The sequence below is a fragment of the Corella eumyota genome, chromosome 1 (assembly GCF_963082875.1).
Source record: "Corella eumyota chromosome 1, kaCorEumy4.1, whole genome shotgun sequence".
Lineage (NCBI taxonomy): Eukaryota > Metazoa > Chordata > Ascidiacea > Phlebobranchia > Corellidae > Corella > Corella eumyota.
The window spans coordinates 11452457-11470911 of NC_137490.1; the positions used below are offsets into that span (position 1 = coordinate 11452457).

The 18455-nt window shown below is 29.3% G+C and overlaps 4 protein-coding genes across 8 annotated transcripts; 2 read left to right on the plus strand and 2 right to left on the minus strand.

Annotated features, from left to right (window-relative positions):
• The first annotated feature begins 1250 nt into the window (after nucleotides 1–1250).
• LOC145763325 (uncharacterized) lies at nucleotides 1251–3899 on the plus strand. Its single transcript, XM_082574754.1, has 9 exons — nucleotides 1251–1393; nucleotides 1477–1654; nucleotides 1732–1871; nucleotides 2006–2115; nucleotides 2257–2395; nucleotides 2515–2699; nucleotides 2778–2838; nucleotides 2928–3072; nucleotides 3450–3899. Exons 1-9 carry the CDS (start codon nucleotides 1282–1284, stop codon nucleotides 3598–3600), a joined length of 1221 nt encoding a protein of 406 aa, XP_082430880.1. The 5' UTR covers nucleotides 1251–1281; the 3' UTR covers nucleotides 3601–3899.
• Nucleotides 3900–5242: 1343 nt separating this feature from the next.
• Nucleotides 5243–9785, plus strand: LOC145752997 (centrosomal protein of 55 kDa-like). 4 transcript variants are annotated; one of them, XM_082569377.1, is made up of 11 exons: nucleotides 5243–5440; nucleotides 6661–6840; nucleotides 7049–7176; nucleotides 7300–7343; nucleotides 7454–7574; nucleotides 7735–7821; nucleotides 7992–8133; nucleotides 8243–8385; nucleotides 8510–8659; nucleotides 8750–8872; nucleotides 8968–9785. In XM_082569377.1, exons 1-11 carry the CDS (start codon nucleotides 5386–5388, stop codon nucleotides 9388–9390), a joined length of 1596 nt encoding a protein of 531 aa, XP_082425503.1. In that variant the 5' UTR covers nucleotides 5243–5385; the 3' UTR covers nucleotides 9391–9785. The 4 variants fall into 4 exon arrangements, with proteins under 4 accessions (XP_082425503.1, XP_082425509.1, XP_082425516.1 ...); XM_082569383.1 differs by having other exon boundaries at nucleotides 6664–6840; XM_082569390.1 differs by lacking the exon at nucleotides 5243–5440 and adding an exon at nucleotides 6040–6510.
• Nucleotides 9701–11482, minus strand: LOC145753024 (uncharacterized). The gene is made up of 4 exons (XM_082569410.1): nucleotides 11248–11482; nucleotides 10487–11133; nucleotides 10194–10418; nucleotides 9701–10055 (listed from the first exon to the last, which is right to left on the minus strand). The coding sequence occupies exons 1-4, from the start codon at nucleotides 11377–11379 to the stop codon at nucleotides 9896–9898; spliced, it is 1164 nt and encodes a 387-aa protein (XP_082425536.1). The 5' UTR covers nucleotides 11380–11482; the 3' UTR covers nucleotides 9701–9895.
• A 534-nt stretch (nucleotides 11483–12016) lies between these two features.
• On the minus strand, nucleotides 12017–18215 carry LOC145746003 (eukaryotic translation initiation factor 2-alpha kinase 3-like). Of its 2 annotated transcripts, none has more exons than XM_082564191.1 (20): nucleotides 18078–18215; nucleotides 17797–17935; nucleotides 17643–17714; nucleotides 17382–17497; nucleotides 17058–17186; nucleotides 16654–16756; nucleotides 16256–16520; nucleotides 15994–16090; nucleotides 15731–15894; nucleotides 15539–15647; nucleotides 15296–15410; nucleotides 15021–15167; nucleotides 14774–14856; nucleotides 14535–14684; nucleotides 13889–14345; nucleotides 13775–13811; nucleotides 13452–13657; nucleotides 13077–13304; nucleotides 12696–12860; nucleotides 12017–12587 (listed from the first exon to the last, which is right to left on the minus strand). In XM_082564191.1, the coding sequence occupies exons 1-20, from the start codon at nucleotides 18203–18205 to the stop codon at nucleotides 12432–12434; spliced, it is 3066 nt and encodes a 1021-aa protein (XP_082420317.1). In that variant the 5' UTR covers nucleotides 18206–18215; the 3' UTR covers nucleotides 12017–12431. The 2 variants fall into 2 exon arrangements, with proteins under 2 accessions (XP_082420317.1, XP_082420310.1); XM_082564184.1 differs by having other exon boundaries at nucleotides 15296–15413.
• Between the last annotated feature and the right edge of the window lie 240 nt (nucleotides 18216–18455).

Sequence of the window (18455 nt, forward strand, 5' to 3'; positions counted from 1 at the left end):
GGTCACGTTTAAAGTCCAAGGGTGTTGCCCCTAAAAACGAAACATTAGTTTACCGTAGTCATGAGATTAGGTCATATGTTATGACGATGTTCACTCATGTGTATCCTGTCAGGTGTGGTTTGTTTGTAATGTGCCAGCTGATTAATGCTTAAAGTATTCTCGTAGTGGTTAACATAAATCTATAACAAGGTGCTTAGGGGTAATATTGTGGATTTTTAACCGTTGATAAGGCTTTAGACATTAACATTTTTATTAACACTTGTCTCGACCACACCGAACTTATTTAAGGCGGGCTATAAGTAGCTGTTCTTAGCGTGTTATACGGTTACCCAAACAATTAGGCATAGTTTTATTGCTGTCTTAAAATTTTATTACTGACATGTTTTCTTTGCTGTAACAAACATGTTATATTCGTGCTCTGGCATAAATAACAGCCCCTTAACTTGTATCCTTCCTATGGACTGAAATCCGTTAAATGTTTTGAAACATGTTTCCTTAACTTAATCTTCCTTTACTTAATTTAAGTACTTGATATCTCGAGCAGAACACTAGCACAAGCGTTACGTTCCAATAATTTAAATAAATGAAAAGTTAATTTCCATATATCAATTTGATTTTTTGGGCAAGTATAAATTGCATAACTTAATAATGTTGTTACAAAATATATCAATAAGTCATCATAAAAATATTAAACAACAATGTTTTTGATTGATTGTAACTGTTTGATATCAAAAATATAAATTAGTAATTATTTTTGTATTTATTTGCAGATGACTTATTTATTTTAGTTTGATTCAAATGTCGCGAATAATATATTGTTTGTTATTTTAAATGAAGTTTAAAATTTTAAAAGATTAGTAAAAATGAATACTCATAAACGATTTGTCAAGAATTTGTCTACTTTGTAGTAACAACAAACACATCCCACTAAAGTTTCATAAGGCCCCAGTTACAAAGCACACAAACGATACAAAACTTATTTAAAATACGAATATCGCCAAGACAGGACAATGTTATCTTGTGTTTACTGTAAACTTGGCAAGGGCTAAAACTACAAAGAGCGTTATTTCGAAGGTTACAGAAACTTTAAAAAAAACATTTCAATTATGTTCTTGTGGCATATGCTGAGTTAAAAATAAAATCTTATTCAAAAAAATTTGGGATAATTTCGCAAATCTACTTGTAGAGTTATTTTAAAATCATTTAGCAACTGATAAATTTGTAGAAACGCATTACTATATTTCAAGGGTCGGTTGTGTAGGTTTATAACAACTGAATAAAATGAGTGTTAAAATACAGAGGTCAGTCTCAAAAACCAAGCATGGTACGTATAAGAAAAGATTGTGGAGTTTGGATTTTGAACAATTACCGTGGATGCATTGGCTTGAGATAGGTATCGATTAAAATTTGGTTGATAAAAATATTTACTAATGTATATGAATATTAATAAACAAAAAAACGTCAACTGTTTTGCAGATCCAATGCGATACGAAGAAGAACAAATTCTAAAGTTTCTTTACCCAATCCTACTTCAAGAAATCAACACAAAAAGTCCCTCCAGAATAATTCATTTTCTGGTTGGTAAAGGTGTTTTATATTGGCAGGATGCAGTTATTATTCAACATGCCAGACAAACTGACTTAGAACAAAATGGGTAAAATATTTACAACATGCAACATTACAAGTAATTTTAGCTATAATGACAATATTTAATATGACATCATGATTTAGACCTTTGCTTAAAATCCTTATGACACGTGGTCGTGCTGGATTTTATGGACTGATTGATGCACTTAGATCAAGGCGAGGATCATGGCAAGGCTATTTGGCAGATATGCTGGAGATGAAATACAATTTAGTTTCCATTAAAGGTACAGCTTGTTTTTATTTTAACAACACTTAAATTACAAGCAAAACAATATTTGATTATTTATGAGTTTTTCAAATAAACTAATGATAAACTTAACTTACTATAATGTTTAAAACATAAATAACATATTCGTAGATATGATCGATATTTACAAAATTGTCTGCCACGATCTTGTCAAAATTATGCCAGTCGGTTGGAGCGCATTACCTCGCGTTCTTGGTCTTTCAGCAAAAGGCATTGATAAGGTTTGTTTCGTAATATGATGGAGATATTTGTAACTAGTCAAACATTAATGTACCTTACTACTTATAGATTTTAAAACCTTCTCGCTGATTTTTTTACCGTTAAAAAGACTCAATTTGATAGACATTATGTTTTCTTTATAGTGTCGACGCAGTAATAAGTTGCTAACTAACCAAGTTTTACATTCGTTAATGATGTGGACTGGAAGGCGTACTGACAACGACACACTTCTTGCTGAGCTAATTGTTGGTCTTCGAAAAATAAACAGATCAGACATTGCAAGTAAGAATAAGACACCAAATTTTTAAACAAGTTGAATCATAGTAGAAGATTTGACTTTGACTAAAAACTTACTAGATAGATTAAGATGGATTTAACATCTTGTTTTTTTCTTACTTTAGGTGGAATAGTTATCTTGGTTAACTCTGTAAACGCATACGACGTTGGGGAAAATGGACCGACGGAATTTCGAAGTACAGTCGAAGAAGACGTACAGAAAGATACAAATCGTTCGTATTCAAACAGTCCAGAAAAAGACACACGATTTGGTGGAAGTGAATCCTGGTTATCGGACGAATTACCAGAAGTAAGGCTTGGTCATTTTAAATATTTTATTGTTGCACCCTAACATTAAAATACTTGTAGCAAATGTTATATTTCACAGAGTGGACGAATTGATTCAGACAATCGGGGAAGTTACACAGACAGATGTGCAACAGCGCCACGTAAATTTCTCTTACTTCAATTTTTGTTAATAAAAATGTTTATAAATTTGTTAGGATTTATCAACTTTTATTACAATGTTTGTTTAAAGTTGGACGGCATTTATCAAGAGGGGATTCAGGATTTAGATCGACATCTCCGACACAATCTACTAAGGTTATTCGAATCGGGGGAAAGCGGTCATTGAGATCGAGGACTAACAATTTGGAAAGTATTCATCGATCTGAACTAACCCGGTATTTTAAAGTTGTGGAAAAAAATAATTTTATTATCAGTATGAACTATACTTAGTGCGTATAATAGGTTTTGTTTACCTTACTATTTTGTAAACTTGTTTTACGTCATCCCATCGTAAAATTAGACTATTTGACCGGTTTTGTTTACGTACGTAAAATACGTTACATGATAGCCGCAACCGAAAATTGTGTAAATTTTCACAGGAAGCAATTTTAAACACGTTTTGCTTTTAAGCGCTAAACTGTATTTCTAGTTGTTATAATTCGTATTAAGTGTGAAATTTATCAAATAACCTCTGTGGGAAATACCTCAAGGCTACATACAGTGTGCTACATTTTCATTGTGAACAATTAAATATATGAACATTTTTTTGCAGATTTCAAGCAGGCAAAGTGTTTAACTTTGGGTTAAGCCCTCGTTCGGCAAACAACGAGTGGGAAAAACGTAGGCCCTCGATTTTGCAAATGGATTACATGACTAATCCAAGCAAAGACAACATGTTTATGGATTACTTAGTATACCAATAAGTTGGTTGTTATAATAAAAGCTTAGGCCTGTAAGCTAGTTTAAAAGTAGAAATAAAGCGTGTACAAACTTTGACACTTTGATGTAAAAAACTTTCTTTGCTTTTAAATAAATTGGATTATAGTTAAATATTCATATCAATATGTTAAATAACATTGCAAAGTGTTTTTTGTATTATATCAGTTAGTCAATAGATTAATAGACACGCATTAATTTTGACGACGTTCTGGAACTTGATGTCAGATGATTTTTTAACATTACTTAAATTTAGATAAAGTTTTGTTTTTTTGTAGTTTTTATTAATACCATTCTATTTTAATAATTTAAAATTTGTAATTAAAATACATACAAAGACTTGCTTGATTACTTGTGTTTTTTTAAAAGCGAGATGCGAAGTAAAAAAAGTTATCTTTTTTTCTAACGCGCATCATTGATTTGGTGACGTCATTTGTAGTACGTAGCGGTAATTTCAAAAAAAATCTTTGACAACAAAAGGTATAATGGAAATAAGAGGCGTTTTAAGAAAATCAGCGGTATCGTACTGAAACGTAGTTAAAGTTTAGGTCTTCGATTAAATGTATCTAAGTCAGAATATTAGGGGCAGCAACGTAAATTAGCCAAGTAACAAACTTGTTGTGAAGTATCGGCACTTTTTTTATTGGGTTTGCTTGTAAAACGCAATCTGTCAATCTGTTTAGTTTCGCCTCCAGAGATTATAATTTTAGAGTGACCTTATTTGTTTCGATTAGTAAATGTACTAGCTGACAAGACAAGTTTTAGTTGTTTTTAAGGGAGTTTTTTTTAGGATTGTTAAATTTAAAAAAAGTTTGCCTTTAATAAATTTTTAAAGAACATACTTGTAATAAGAATTGTAAAATGTTATTTGATTGCGTTTTTTTTCTTTATATAGGCAATCTATATACAAAGAAAAATACTTTGAAAGCAATACATTCATAAACAAGCTGACAAGGTATTTAAATTTTAAATGTCAGAATATTTATATATAAAATTAGATGCATAGCAAAACATTTGGTGTTTTTACCAATAGTTCGTGCTTCAACCGGACAATTTTTTAGTTTTTAGCTGTTATTTTCCATTTTTTCCCAGCATTTAATTTACAATCTTCACGCCTGTGTGAAAAAGGAAACAATCAAATGTAATATAACACCGATTTAAATTTAACAAGTATTGTAATTTTAAATGGCAGTATAACCAGAGAGTGAAATAGATTAATTTATTAAAAAATGCAGAAAAAATAGTTTAGTTCAAGAATTTGTGGATTTTAAACTGTTATAAGCTTATAGACTTATTTATTGAAACAATTACTTCCTTGTACTATTATTACTTGGGTTTTTTAAAAAGAAAATAGGCTAGCAATTGTGGTGAACTATTTTATTTTTCTAGAAATAACAATAATATCCTTTGAGATTAAAAACAACTTCTTATAGTTTATTATTTTACCACATAAACCGGTATTGCAGTTAAACAATACTTATATATTGCTTTAGCTTATATTGCAAAATTCACTGTAATTCTTAATCAGGGTATTTTATTATTAGTGGCTTAATATGCAATATCCTGCTTTAAAATATCAACAATGTTTAACATAGTTTGTAGACAAAAAATGCACTTTAAGTCCAAAAATTGTGATTTTTAATTTAGGTTAGGTTTGAAGCATGTAGGCACCGTAAAAGATTGTAAAGAAATTGTTGAGTGCATTTGTTGCATATGTTGTCGGTGTAAATGTGTTATTTTTAATCTTAATAAATATCTACAAAAATATTAAAATGAAGCCAAGAAGAAATTCAACTAAAGATTCTGTTCAGTGCAAAACTTTAAATGGTAAGTTCAATTTACAACATTTTATTTAAATGTGTGTACCAAAGCAATAAGTATTTAAAACAAATATTATATATTTATATATATACAAACAAATTTTCTTATTTGGTAGTTATTTTAAAAGTTGCAAGTAGGAAATAAATCAGTAATTTGTAACACACTTTTCTATTAAAAAACACCTCAGGAAACAGGTTAGTTTCCTTTAGGGTTCTGCTACACTGAAGTATAATATTACGATTTAAATTTCAATTGGTTTTAAAATTTAATCCAGTTTGACAGCCTATTGGCCTATAAAGGAAGCGTTTATTAGAACACAATAAGCAAAAGCTATACTATAAGTTAAAAAGGGAAATTATATTTAATTTAAAGTTTCTGTTAATTTCCACTTAGTTGCAGTAGTTACCATGATTAATTATAGTACAACATGCTGTTATGATTTATTCAAAGCATGATCAATGCCACATTAAATATCATAAAAATAATGTTGAAATCACATGAATAGTATTGCTAATATATGTAGGCATTTTAATGTACAATCATGTTATATTATTTTTACCCTGTTACAAGTAAATCACTATTTATTTGTTAATAACAGGAAGTGATCAGTTAAAAGCGGAAATTGTCATAATTGCATCATAAATGACAGATCGTGTTAGGCAAGCTAGGTTGATAACTACGTCATAATGTTTGTGTACAAACGTGATGTATTCAATGACTCGACACACGTTGTAAATTTGTTTTAACCTGCTAACCTGTCAACCATAAAAAATTACCTTTTAGGTTATTTAAAACTATTTAATTTAATGTAAATATTTACATGTTATTTTATACTTGAATATCCTTTTACTATTTTGTGTAACAGTTATTAAACTGTAAACATTTTTTTGAGGTATTATATTTTTGGTTTATATCAGTTTCTCTTTTTCTACTTAACTAATTGATTAAATGTACTTCCTGTAGCCCATTGTAAACATTAATATTAACGTCATGTAGTTCCACTAACTTCCCCTTATGTTATTGCACCAACAAGCATGCAAACTGCAATATTACCAGCAAAAAAAGCAACATTAAATGTAGGGTAATTTAAAAGACATAGCTCACAGTTTAAAACATTCAAATTTTTTATGAAAAATGATGTTTAACTGTTTGAAGTAGTTATCCTAATCTATACACCTTAAAGGGTTCAATTAGTTTTTTAAAATTTACGCAAATGTCTAATTTAGCAGACTGCGGATCTATTGAGCATGTTTTAAATGAGGCTAGAGAAGAAATATGTTGCCTCGAACAAAAAAATAACCAGATGGAAAATGCGTTAAGTGATTTACAGAAATGGTTGCAGGGGGTAAATAGTTCTGATACGTCAACCCATCAACTTAACCCTTCAGCTGGAAACGTATCAATGGGTAAATCTAAATCACTTTAATGTTATGATGTAGTCATTTTAGATTTTAATTTAAACACATTTGATATCATTTTTTCAGAAATTTTTTTAATGTATATATATCATTTTTTTATATAATTTGTTTTCAGTTAATACATTAATTGAGTTTAAATAAAATAAGGCTTTTTTACAATTCATTTTGCATTTAAATTATCCTTTTTGTTATGTAGGTATGCAAACCAGTTTTGCCGAGAGCCGAAATGAAAATATGGAAGAGAAACTTGAAACAGAAAATCTTGCTTTGAAAAAACAGCTTACAGAACTCAAGAAAATTATCAATGATCTAACTAACAAAAAAGTAAAATAATTTAATTTTTTACTTATCCAATTTTAAACCAATTTATTAATTGCAAAAGGATAAATGGTATTTAAGAACTTGATAAAATATTACATTTTTTTAAATATTTAAATGTTTTCTTAGATGCAAGCATCTGTATCACTTCCTTCGACTTCATGTGAAAACAGGTATGCTTGCCTAAAGTTTTATCCTATATTTATGTTAATATTTAAAATATTGTAGTACTATTTAAAGTCACTACAATAAACAGTTTTTAAATTCCTTGGTTTGTTTTTAGAAATAAAAATGATTTAAAGAAACGTTTATCAGACACATCACTGCTTGTTCACCAACTGGTCAAAAACAAGGATTTAAATCTAAATCAGCAAAATATCAATTTATTAACAAACCAGTCTCAGGTTAAAAAGATACATTACATATTATGTATAAAAAATTGTAAAAATTAAGCAAATTTGCTAAATTAATGGGTAAATCTTTATTTTTGCATTTTACATTGTTTAATATTTAAATAACTTGTAGGCCTATTTCATTTTTATTAATAAGTATTTTATTTTTTAGCCTGATGTTGTGGTAGATATTTCAAACTCAAGCCATTCCATTTTAGATTCGAGTAATGCTGATGAACTACAAAGACAACTTTGTGATGTAGGTTTTTTCTTTTGTATATGAGACCCTATACTCTACTTATAAGTGTAAAAACATTAGCCCTATGCTGCACCCAAATGGATTTATTATTTAAAATGTTTGTATATACTGTTAGCAGTAAATGTCGAATGTTTGGTGGTAGTCTCTTACTTGCTAATTTTGTATCTTAGGCACTTGAAAAAAACACAAGGTGGCAGTGTTACAACTCGGAGCGTGAGCAATATGTAGCCACATTATTAGCAAAATACAACAACACTTCACTTCAATTGCAGGATGTAAGACAAAGATTTGCACTTGCAACAAGCAACCCTGGTAGATTATTCTAACAAAAAATTCTGTTTGGAAAAAGATTAAAAAGTTTTTTTTTAAATGTATAGTACCACCAAAATGTTGGATATCAAATAATTTGTTTTTATTATAGACAAATTAGCTGTTGAGCAAAGAAGGTATTTTGACAAATTACTTGTTGATGCCAGACAAGAATTAGCAAATGAGAGGGACAAGGAAACAAGGATAACAACAGAACTGTCGATTGTTAAAGAAGAAACAATTCAATTAAAAAAGGTAACTACTTTTAAAATTAACAATATTTTTAATTTTAAGCTGAATTTGTGTTGTTTGAAAAATATTTTTTTAAATACTAAGTTGTTTAATTTAAATACTTTTAAACACTAATTTGAATTTTTAGGATTTAGAAAAATGGAGAGGAAGGTATGAGGAACAGAGGGAAGCGAATGCTGCTTTGAATGCCAATTATGAGAGTGAAAGACGAAGAAGTAACAACAACGCCATGGAGAGTAAGGAAAAACAATCACAGATACAACTTTTACAAAGACAGGTACCATAAAAGCTCCGATTAAAAGTAAAAAAGGAAAATTATATACCACCTATATTTAAATAACATATAAAAAATTAAAAATATTTTTAGGTACAGTTGTTTAGTGAGGATTTTAGGTCTGAAAGAAAAGAAAAAGAAACCTTAGAAATTGAAATAAAACATCAAAGAAAAAGGATGGAAATATTACAAAAGAAGCTTGATTATTCCAATAAGGTTTAATGCTTGTATTTATTTGAACTATAAATTTTTATAGCGTTTACCATTTTTTTAAATATTATTTACACCAAAATTATATTTTTTAAAAACAGAAACAAAATACATATTTCAATGATATACTGTATGATGATTTTATTGCAAGTGAAAATTGCATGCAAGACCACATCTCTGGCACTCCCAGGCATAGAAGGGGTGTTTCACCTCCCAAACGAAGGCAACCTGTTACTATCCAGTCAATGAAAGAAGAGTTGAACAAAAAATATCCTAAACCGAGGAAAATTGCACCAGCCATTCCTACCCCTAGAAAAGAGTCCAGAGCTATTCCTTTACAGACTAAATCTGGCATTAATTCTTCTACTTACACTGCCCCCAAGCGCAAAACTGGTGAAACAGCCACTCGACACCAGCAAAGAGTTTCCAATGGTGATTCGCTGTTGCAATGTCCAAACTGCGGAAAAGAATATGACATTAACGAACATGTGTTGTTGATTGCGCACATTGACGTTTGCGAATAAATTTGTTCCAATGATTTCTTCATGCTCTTGCTTGCTTTTTGCAGTTTATTTGCATCTTTTTACTTTAAGCAGATTTTTTTTTTACTTCTTAAAATATCAAACAGCTTTTTGTGTACCAAACATTTCCTATCTTACTTTCTTTTTTAAAAAAAAATTTGTTTTTTTTATTGAATTGTTTCAACTTTGTTTTTAGCAATATATCCCCTGCCTGTATAAAAATGAACTGCATAAGTTTATTTTGTTACCCACATTATTTCTGTAATTTTTGTTTGGTCATTTTGTTTTTACTTGTTTAATACAGTCCGCCTATCTTAGTTTATAATGGCAATAAAAAAAATTGTTGTCTTTTAACAGGCGTACCAATTTAATGTTTTACATTTTTAAAGCATTTATGATTTACAATACGATAATATTAACATGGGAAAGAAATAATTAAACAAAGGAATTTTATATAAGAAAAGCAATTCTTAAAAAGTAACACAATAATTTGGTCCAAAAACATTAATTAAAGATCATCTAATGAAGGAAAAGAATGATTTGAACTTGATTGAAAGGTTGATCTGATTGAAGATAAAACGCAAGATGGAATAGAAACTTCAACATCCTTTTCTATATAACCCCAACACCATCTTAAAAACTGAGTGTAAGCAATGTTTCTGTACTTTCTAAATATAAATAAATAATAGTTAGTATCAAACAAAGTAGGTAGCCAGAAAAGTAACTAGAGTTATTGGTATTGGCAAAAATGTATTTATTTTTTAAACATTATTACATAAAATGGCACAATAAAAACAATGCCTTACTCTGAAATATCTAATTCATGTGGAGTATCATTTTCCTTTTTATTATTGTAATGAGCAACTTGCAGTACCCAATAATTTAAACATACAGCATTGAAGCCTGGGTGTTCTGTTATACATTTGAAGTTGCCTCCTATAGCTTGTAACTTGTTTTGAATAGCACCAATTTCAGAGCAGCATATGCATTCTTGTTGATTGTACATAAGCTTACAATTGGAACAGGTACACCTATCAGTTGCAAAATATTATTTTAATATATGAATAAATTTTGGAATGAAAAACAATGGTAAAATTACCAAATTATGTTGTTTATTCTTTTGTTACTATTTGGATAAGTAAGTTCTTGGTTTTCAGAATTCGGCAAAGATATGTTATTAATAGTTTTTGTGTTTTTTTCCTTCACTGGAAATGTGGTTGTTTGTAATTTAGGTGTTGGTACTTTTCTTTTCTCTTGAGAAACTGTTACCAAGGAATCAGAGTTATTATAATCAATGGAATTATTTAAAGATAAAGCCTGGGTACTTTCATTTTCTCGTTTAATAGTGGCCTCAAGCCATGGTGCCATTGCCTGCAAGTGCCTTGCACTACAGTTATGTCGTTGCATTCTTTCATGGGCTTTGCCGTAACTGGAAAACCCAGTAGTGGCATATACAGTTGGGGCATGCCTGCCTTTCTTGTGCATAGCAGATGCATCTTGTTCAGAAAAATGACGACAGGCAAAACAATACGCTTTATTAAAAGAAATGGAATATTCCAACCATGGATATTTATCAAACCACTTAGCACAAAATGAATGTGATTTAGGGCCATGCATTGTTTTTGGGTAAACCTGAAGTCTTGGTTGGAATGGGCCCTCATCTGGAGATTGAGAGATGTCACAGGGAAGAACATATCCCATAACTTGTTTGTTTTTGTTGGAATTGCTTAATTTTACTTCTTCATCCTACAAGTAGTGTGAATTAAAACATACATAACTATATGCATTTATGTAATATTTACTTTTAGTTTAAGCAAAAATATTAAATATTGGTGTTAGCTAACTACCAAGCTGTCTTACATTTGTAATAATTCCAATGTCATTAAAGTGATTGGCATTTTTATCATTAAATTCAGTTTCCTCATAGTTTAAATCCGACAGTGAACTTATTTCACAAGGGTCAGTAAACAATTTTTCATCGGAGTCTGTCATTTGCTTAGTTAGTTTAAGCTATTAATTTGTTGTATGTTTTAATTTTCTTAAACAAACTTATAAAAACAAGAAAAAAACAAATTATTTTACTTGGAAACCATTCTTTTCTAACGTAAACTTTGTTTACATCCACCATGTTTTTACTCGAAGGGATTTCTTTCTCGTTTTCCCCTTTTTCTTTTTTTATCTCTCAAATCCTTGTATTTTTTTGGTTGTTCAAGTTTAATGGGTTTTTGTTTTGCAACTAAATGTACAACGTGTAACTCAAAAAAAGATAGATAACCGATGATCAAAATGGATTTAAATCAAAGAATAGAAACATTGCTGCAAATGGAAGCCATTTTGGCAAAAGTAGAATCCACATTAAATAGTATTGAAGGTATGTATAAACTATTTTGTATTTCAGTTAATAATTTTGGTTTGTGCCTGGTTAAAAGGAAACATGAATTTAAAGTTGGGTCATTTTTATTTTGTAAAAACTAGTTTTCTGATATATGCGACTATTGTAGCTCGTGTAAATGCACTGTCAGTTGATATTACAATATTCTGTTCTGCAAAACTCCCAGAGGAAAATGCAATACCTCAATCACGAAAAAGTGAATGTGAAAAATGTTCCATAAATAATTGTTAGAATTTTGGTACTTTATTGAATAATCAGTTTTTGTTAGTAATAGTAAAAAGACTCGTTTTTGCTTTTTTTATTAAAAAAAAGTTTAAGACACACCAACATACAATTCCCTTAAATTTTGCTTAATGTTAGTTCTCAATAGAATGAGATTTTTTATAAATAGTATTGGTATAATTTTGGAATCAGATACAAGAGAGCAATACAATACCTAAATGTTGTTTAGCGTAAACAATTCAAGTAAGACATTTAAAATAAAGCAATAGTTTTGATGAGGAAGTTTATACACTCTTTTAATATTCAGAAACAGCATATACAGTAAAGCTGATTTAAAAAATATGATTTTAAAACACAATTTACAATCAAATTCAAAAAAGGGGTAAAAAAGCAAAAAAGTTTTGTGCTAATTATTTATAGCGTTATTTCTCTATATGTGAGATGCAGAATCAGAGCTTCGATTTGATATTGTTCGATGTCTTTTGTTTGCGATTTCTACATTTACAAAAGTCTCATCTTGGCTTATCACATAAGCTGATGGTCTTTCATTAGCATCCTTATTTAGCATAGTTAAAGTGAGGCGTGACTGTAAAAAAAAAGGTTAAAATCAGTTTAAAGGCTATATATACTGCTTCTATTTATGTACTGTATTATGTAATATAAATGAATAAGTTTTTAGAACAAAACTTCTTACTGCATTTGGATATTTTTGTGTAAACTTATTTGGAAATTGAAGCTTGCGAGCTTGGGTAAGATGCTGAATTCTTTCCATTTGAGTTCCAAAAATGTTAAAAAGTTCAAATAAAATGAGCCCAAGTGCAAATATATCAACTTTTTCACTGTATGTTCCACTTGACATCTAAAAAAAGTAACAATTGTACCCACAAAGTAGTAATATGTCAGTTATTCTAGTTTTATATAATAAGTAAAGACTTAAAAGTCATAATAAGTAAGTTACCTATTGCATTATCAAAAAAATTTTGTGAAGGCATTCATGTTATATTAGATAGAAATGGACATTAGACAAATGCATTAAAATGTATTTTATTTAATTGCAAAAAAGAAAATTACTTACTTGTTCTGGTGCCATATATAGCTTAGTGCCCACATGTTGTGTATGAGTGTCTTCAGAATTATCGTCCAAAAATGCCTCCTCATAATATCGATCACCCTCTCCAACATTTGTTACCAGACCAAAGTCCCCAACTTTAATAGTGCCATCAAGTGAGAAGAATACATTCGAAGGTTTTAAGTCACGATGGATAAGCCCAGTTTCATGAACATATTGGACAGCACTTAATACCTGAACAATAAAAGCATTTTTAATTTAACAATTCTCCAAAAGATTAAGTAACCATTATAATAGATAATTAAAATTTATACTGATGACTAGTTATAACGCAAAGGAATTGTTTTAAATTGATGTATAATTAATAAACATTGTTTTTACCTGATGGAATATATCAATACAAATGTCAGGTTGTCGATTTTTTACATTTGTTGCCATCCATTCCCTTAAACTTTCTTTTTTGCATAGTTGCATTTGGATATATAGATACACAGTCAGTGGTTGTATTTTTTTAATAATATTTTTAGATTTGTCCTTATTTTGCAAACTTGTTTTAGAACTTTGTTCACTTAACTTGTCTTGCAAATCTAAAAGCAAAATAATTTTTGGTTTAATGTATATTTGTCAACAATAAAATCCATAGTTTGGGCTTGATTGGTAAGTAAATCAAATTTAGTCACTTTTTGAGTTTAAGTCTCTCTTACTTTGACTTGTATAGCTGAAGGCTTTGTTTGAAAATTTCTGTAAAAGAAAATTGATTACAAATTTTCTACTTTAATTTAAAAAAAATTTTAAAAAAGTATAAAAATATATTTTACCCCAGTTTGAAGCAGGTTTTGGCCTGTTTCAGTTGGTTCTCCAAACACAATGCTTTCCGATTTATTCTCATTTTGGTACATTTTAAAAGGTACATTAGAGTTTGCCGTGAAGTTATTATTGGCGCGGTTTCTTACAACACTTTCACTACAATCCGATGAACCACTTGATATAAAAAACTTCCCTCCTACATCATTATTTTCGAGTTTTTTGAAATCGGTTTGTTGTAGATCACCAAACAACCCGCTGTCTGACTTGTCGTTAAATTCCACAGTGAAACCTTCCGTCAAAGCTAGACCGTTGTATTTTTCAAGTTCTAATGATTGCTGTGAACTGACATCAGTAAATGTGGTTTGTTTGAATGAATCTATGTTGGTATCAGCAGTTTGATCAGTTTTAACATAGTCATGAAGCGAGGTGGGATGGCTTAACATAGTTGATGGAGACTGGGTCCAGGCACTAACAACAGAGAAAGCATTTAAATATATAGTTTGTGTTTTAATTTTTAACAGTTGAACTATTATCCTGTATACTATTATTTTTTAGTTTTGCAAGAAAACTCTAATTTAGTCATTCTCAAGCTTCTTTTTGACGAAGTTGTTAATTGCATTAATTTCATTAGAACAGGATTTTAACACATATTTAAACCTTAAATCCTGAAGTAGGGAATGATCGAAATTTTTTTGCCACCCACTTGGTGGTTGCTCACTCCAAGCATTAAAATATCTCACGATAGATTGATGTTCCAACTTAGCCAAAGCTCTAACTTCTCTGAGTACTTTCTCTCTTGCATTTTCACTTTAAAAAACAAGGTTTTAGTTAATAAAAAAACCTAGCACTGCAGTGATAAAATATTTGAAGTAATTAATGTAGATTTTGTCGCTTACTTGTGTGGAAGAGATATTCGTTTAACGGCATATTCACAGTCGTCCATTTTATTTCTTGCTTTAAAAACAACACCAAATCCTCCCTAAAAGTGTTATTTTTAAGTTGTATGACTTAACAGTTATTTACCTAACAGTTATCAGTTAGATGATACAGCAAACAATACATATTAGGTAATGTGGAAAAAAGTCATTGTTTTTAATTTCTGTATTCGATTTAATGGTTTAGTTAATTACTTAACAATATTACCTTCCCTAAACATTCCAAAGGTTCAAAATCCTCAATAAATCTGGATTGATATTCATGTGTATAACTAGGTTCACCCTTGGAAGGTACTTCCTCTTCTTTTTTTTGGTATTGAGCCTCACTTATTTTCATTGAATGCCTTTTTCGATGCTGGAAAAAATCAGGATACGCTTGTTAGCATTTTAACTTTATTTTGTTTGTTAGTATGTGGTCAAAAATGTAAAAAAAAATAAATAAAAAACATTAAAATACTATAAAGCCTTTTTTTTACAACTTACAAGTTGCATGCATTTTGATATTAAGCATTGCACGAAAACTGAGACTGAAACTGTAATAATAGATAATTCTTTCCACCAATACATGAACGATGAATACACAATATCAATATCAGGACTTCTACAATAAAACACAAATGGATAACGGCATTATAATGCCAAATGAAGGTCAATACATCCAAAGCATAAGTTGCACATTTTAAATTTTATAAAAGATTGCAGTTATATATATTTGTAAAATTTTACCCATGACTAATGTTATCTGTTGAGTCTAACGTATTCCTTCCTTTCTTTTTCGAGCTTTGTATATTCGACATATAGCTTAAATCTCCCTTAAGGTAATATCCAGCACCAGCTACACACAATTTAAAAAAGTCTGTTTTAGTTGACAAGAGACATATTTTGTTTAAATAGCTATTATTTGAGTAGTTTTTTTACTTGAATGATCATTGTCTCCATAAATCATCAGCTGGCTATGATCATCATTTATTGTAACTTGATCAATTTCTATGGTAGTTTTTCCCTTTCGTTTGTTGGGCCCAGTCACAAGCCTAGTTTTACTGGTTGGCTGAGATAAATAAGTGAACCGCGGTGACTTGTATCTATAATATTAATCATAAAAAATTCTTAATCAAAAAGAACTTAAAGTATTATTTAATAGACTTATTATAATAATAATAATGTTATCGCATATACCTTACCCAAATGAAGAGCCTGGAACATTTGATGAAGCTGCTCTTGCAATTGCATGTTGAACAGAAGGAGATGTTTGAACATACATGTGTTCATCATAAGAACCTAAATCAATTTAATTCACACAACAATATGGTTAAATTTATACACAGGTTAACCTTATAGTTGACATAAAAGTTATGACTTTTTATTAAATTGTTTCAAGTGTTTTATTACTAGTAATTAAACCTAGATTTAACCTTTTAATATGCATTAGTAAGTATTACCTACCCATATAAATGGTATCAGTTGACACTGGTGTTTCATTAGTATAACTTGCTAGTGCTGGTATTTTAGTTGGATCAAACAAATCGAGTTTTGTGATTTTTCCATCGAAAAACAACCATGCTGAACTTATAGGAGCTTTTAACTCCACAAGCCAGTTAACAACATGATTGTTGCTTGGCATGACCATACAGATTTTGCCATCTGGTACGATAACTTTTATGCGACTAACATCTAACATTGTAAATTCATTGTCCCCAGAAATTCTCTCCTAAAAATTTTTTTGACTTAAATAGAGATAAAACTAAGTTAAAAGGCATTCGAAATTTTCAATACTTATATTGTTACAGTACTCTTATTTAACTTAAAGTACTTGTATATTTTTAAAAACATGTTTTAGCTACATTTTGATTTTGTTTTGCACTTGTTTCACCGGATCCTTCAATTAAATTATTACTTCGACCTCTTGAAAAATCTAAATTAATTTGTCCCACGCTAAAGTTCCAACTAAAATATATAACAATATTTATTTTCCTCTTTTATAATATAATATTTTTTTTACCAATTTTTAGCACAATGTGTATATAATAAGGATTATGTAGACACTGCTTTCGTTATTGTTTACTCATGAAATTTAATAATGTTAACAAATGATAAGGTAACCAAAAACCTTTATGTTGCAATAAGTAAAAACATTTGAATTAGTATTAAGACACATTATTAAAAATAAAACTAGTGATCTTGTGCTTTACACAATGATCAATTTAAAACACCACTTCAACCTAAATTGAAGTACACCAGTACATACTTTTCAACCCCGTTTCTGTTTTGAATGGATCGAACTGTTTGTTGATATCGTTTAATAATGATTACATCATTTGTTTCATGAACATTTTGGCGTTGTGCACAACCATCAGATGAACAAGAATAAACACTTCTAAAAAAATAAAAATTAACAGTAAAAATAAAATTAGAATACAGGTATGCTTGCTAAAAAGTAATTTTAATATGTTATAATAAATAACAATGATAAATATATAATTTTCCAACAAATATGACCACTGTTCTTATAAAACATACTTAATCTTTACTATTACATATTTAATATTTATTAAACAGTTATAATGTTTACCTTCCTGTCTTGGCATCTATCCCTGTGGTTGATGTTTCTTTACCACCAATGAGTGTTGCCTCTTCTGCTAATCTGAACGAAGAGCTTAGCAGCTGATCAGCATCAAAAGGAACAGCCTTACATTAAACAAGTAAATTTATAATATGGTAAATATCAAAACTTAGTTATTTTTATAGCTTTCCAATAAAAAAATAATACTTTCGTAATTATGAAAAATTGTTTTTTTAATAGTTGCAGTTTGTCCAATTAAACTTTAATTACCTCCACTGATTCCCCATCATATTGAAATAAACCTCCATCCAATGATGGAATTAAACGAACAAATTTCCCATCCTTAAATGCAAGAGAATAATATTGGTATAATATAGATTACATTTGGTTATGTTAGTAACAAATTAAACTAATAAGTGTATACTTGTTTATAAAGTAGCTTTGAAATGGACGAAGATATTAATGGCCCTTGTTCTAGTGTATTTTGCCAAATTATTTTTCCTTGATCATTAATACTTATTGCAAATAACTTTCCATCAACTGTGGTTGCAAATATTAGAGGACTAAAAACAAAAGTTTAAATAACTAAATTAATATTGGTTTAAATAAATAGATTATACAATAATAAACAACTATTTAAATGTTAAAATTAAACAGAAACAATATTGCAAATTATTATAAAGTGATAACGAAAGTTCATTTTACCTGTCTTTATACTTATTATTATTATTATTAAAAGCTTGGTTATCACTTGAGTCTTGTGGGGTTAGCTTAACAGGAGAAATTGCAAATATACCTATACAGGTCAAAAGTTTTAGGGCATTTCTTAGCATTATCAAAAATGTATCTAAAATTAAAAACAAAAAAATTATCTCTTGCAAGTAGTTAGACTGTCAACGGTTTCTGACATTCACAAATTAACACAATAATATTGCTAATACTTAAATGCTTCAAGTATGATCAGTTAGCTGTCATGTGTTACTATAAATCACACCCACGTCGAATAAGCGGCCTACAAGATAACTATATTTTTAATATAACACACCTACTTACAAACTTACGCTTATTCTATCGACGTGTCTT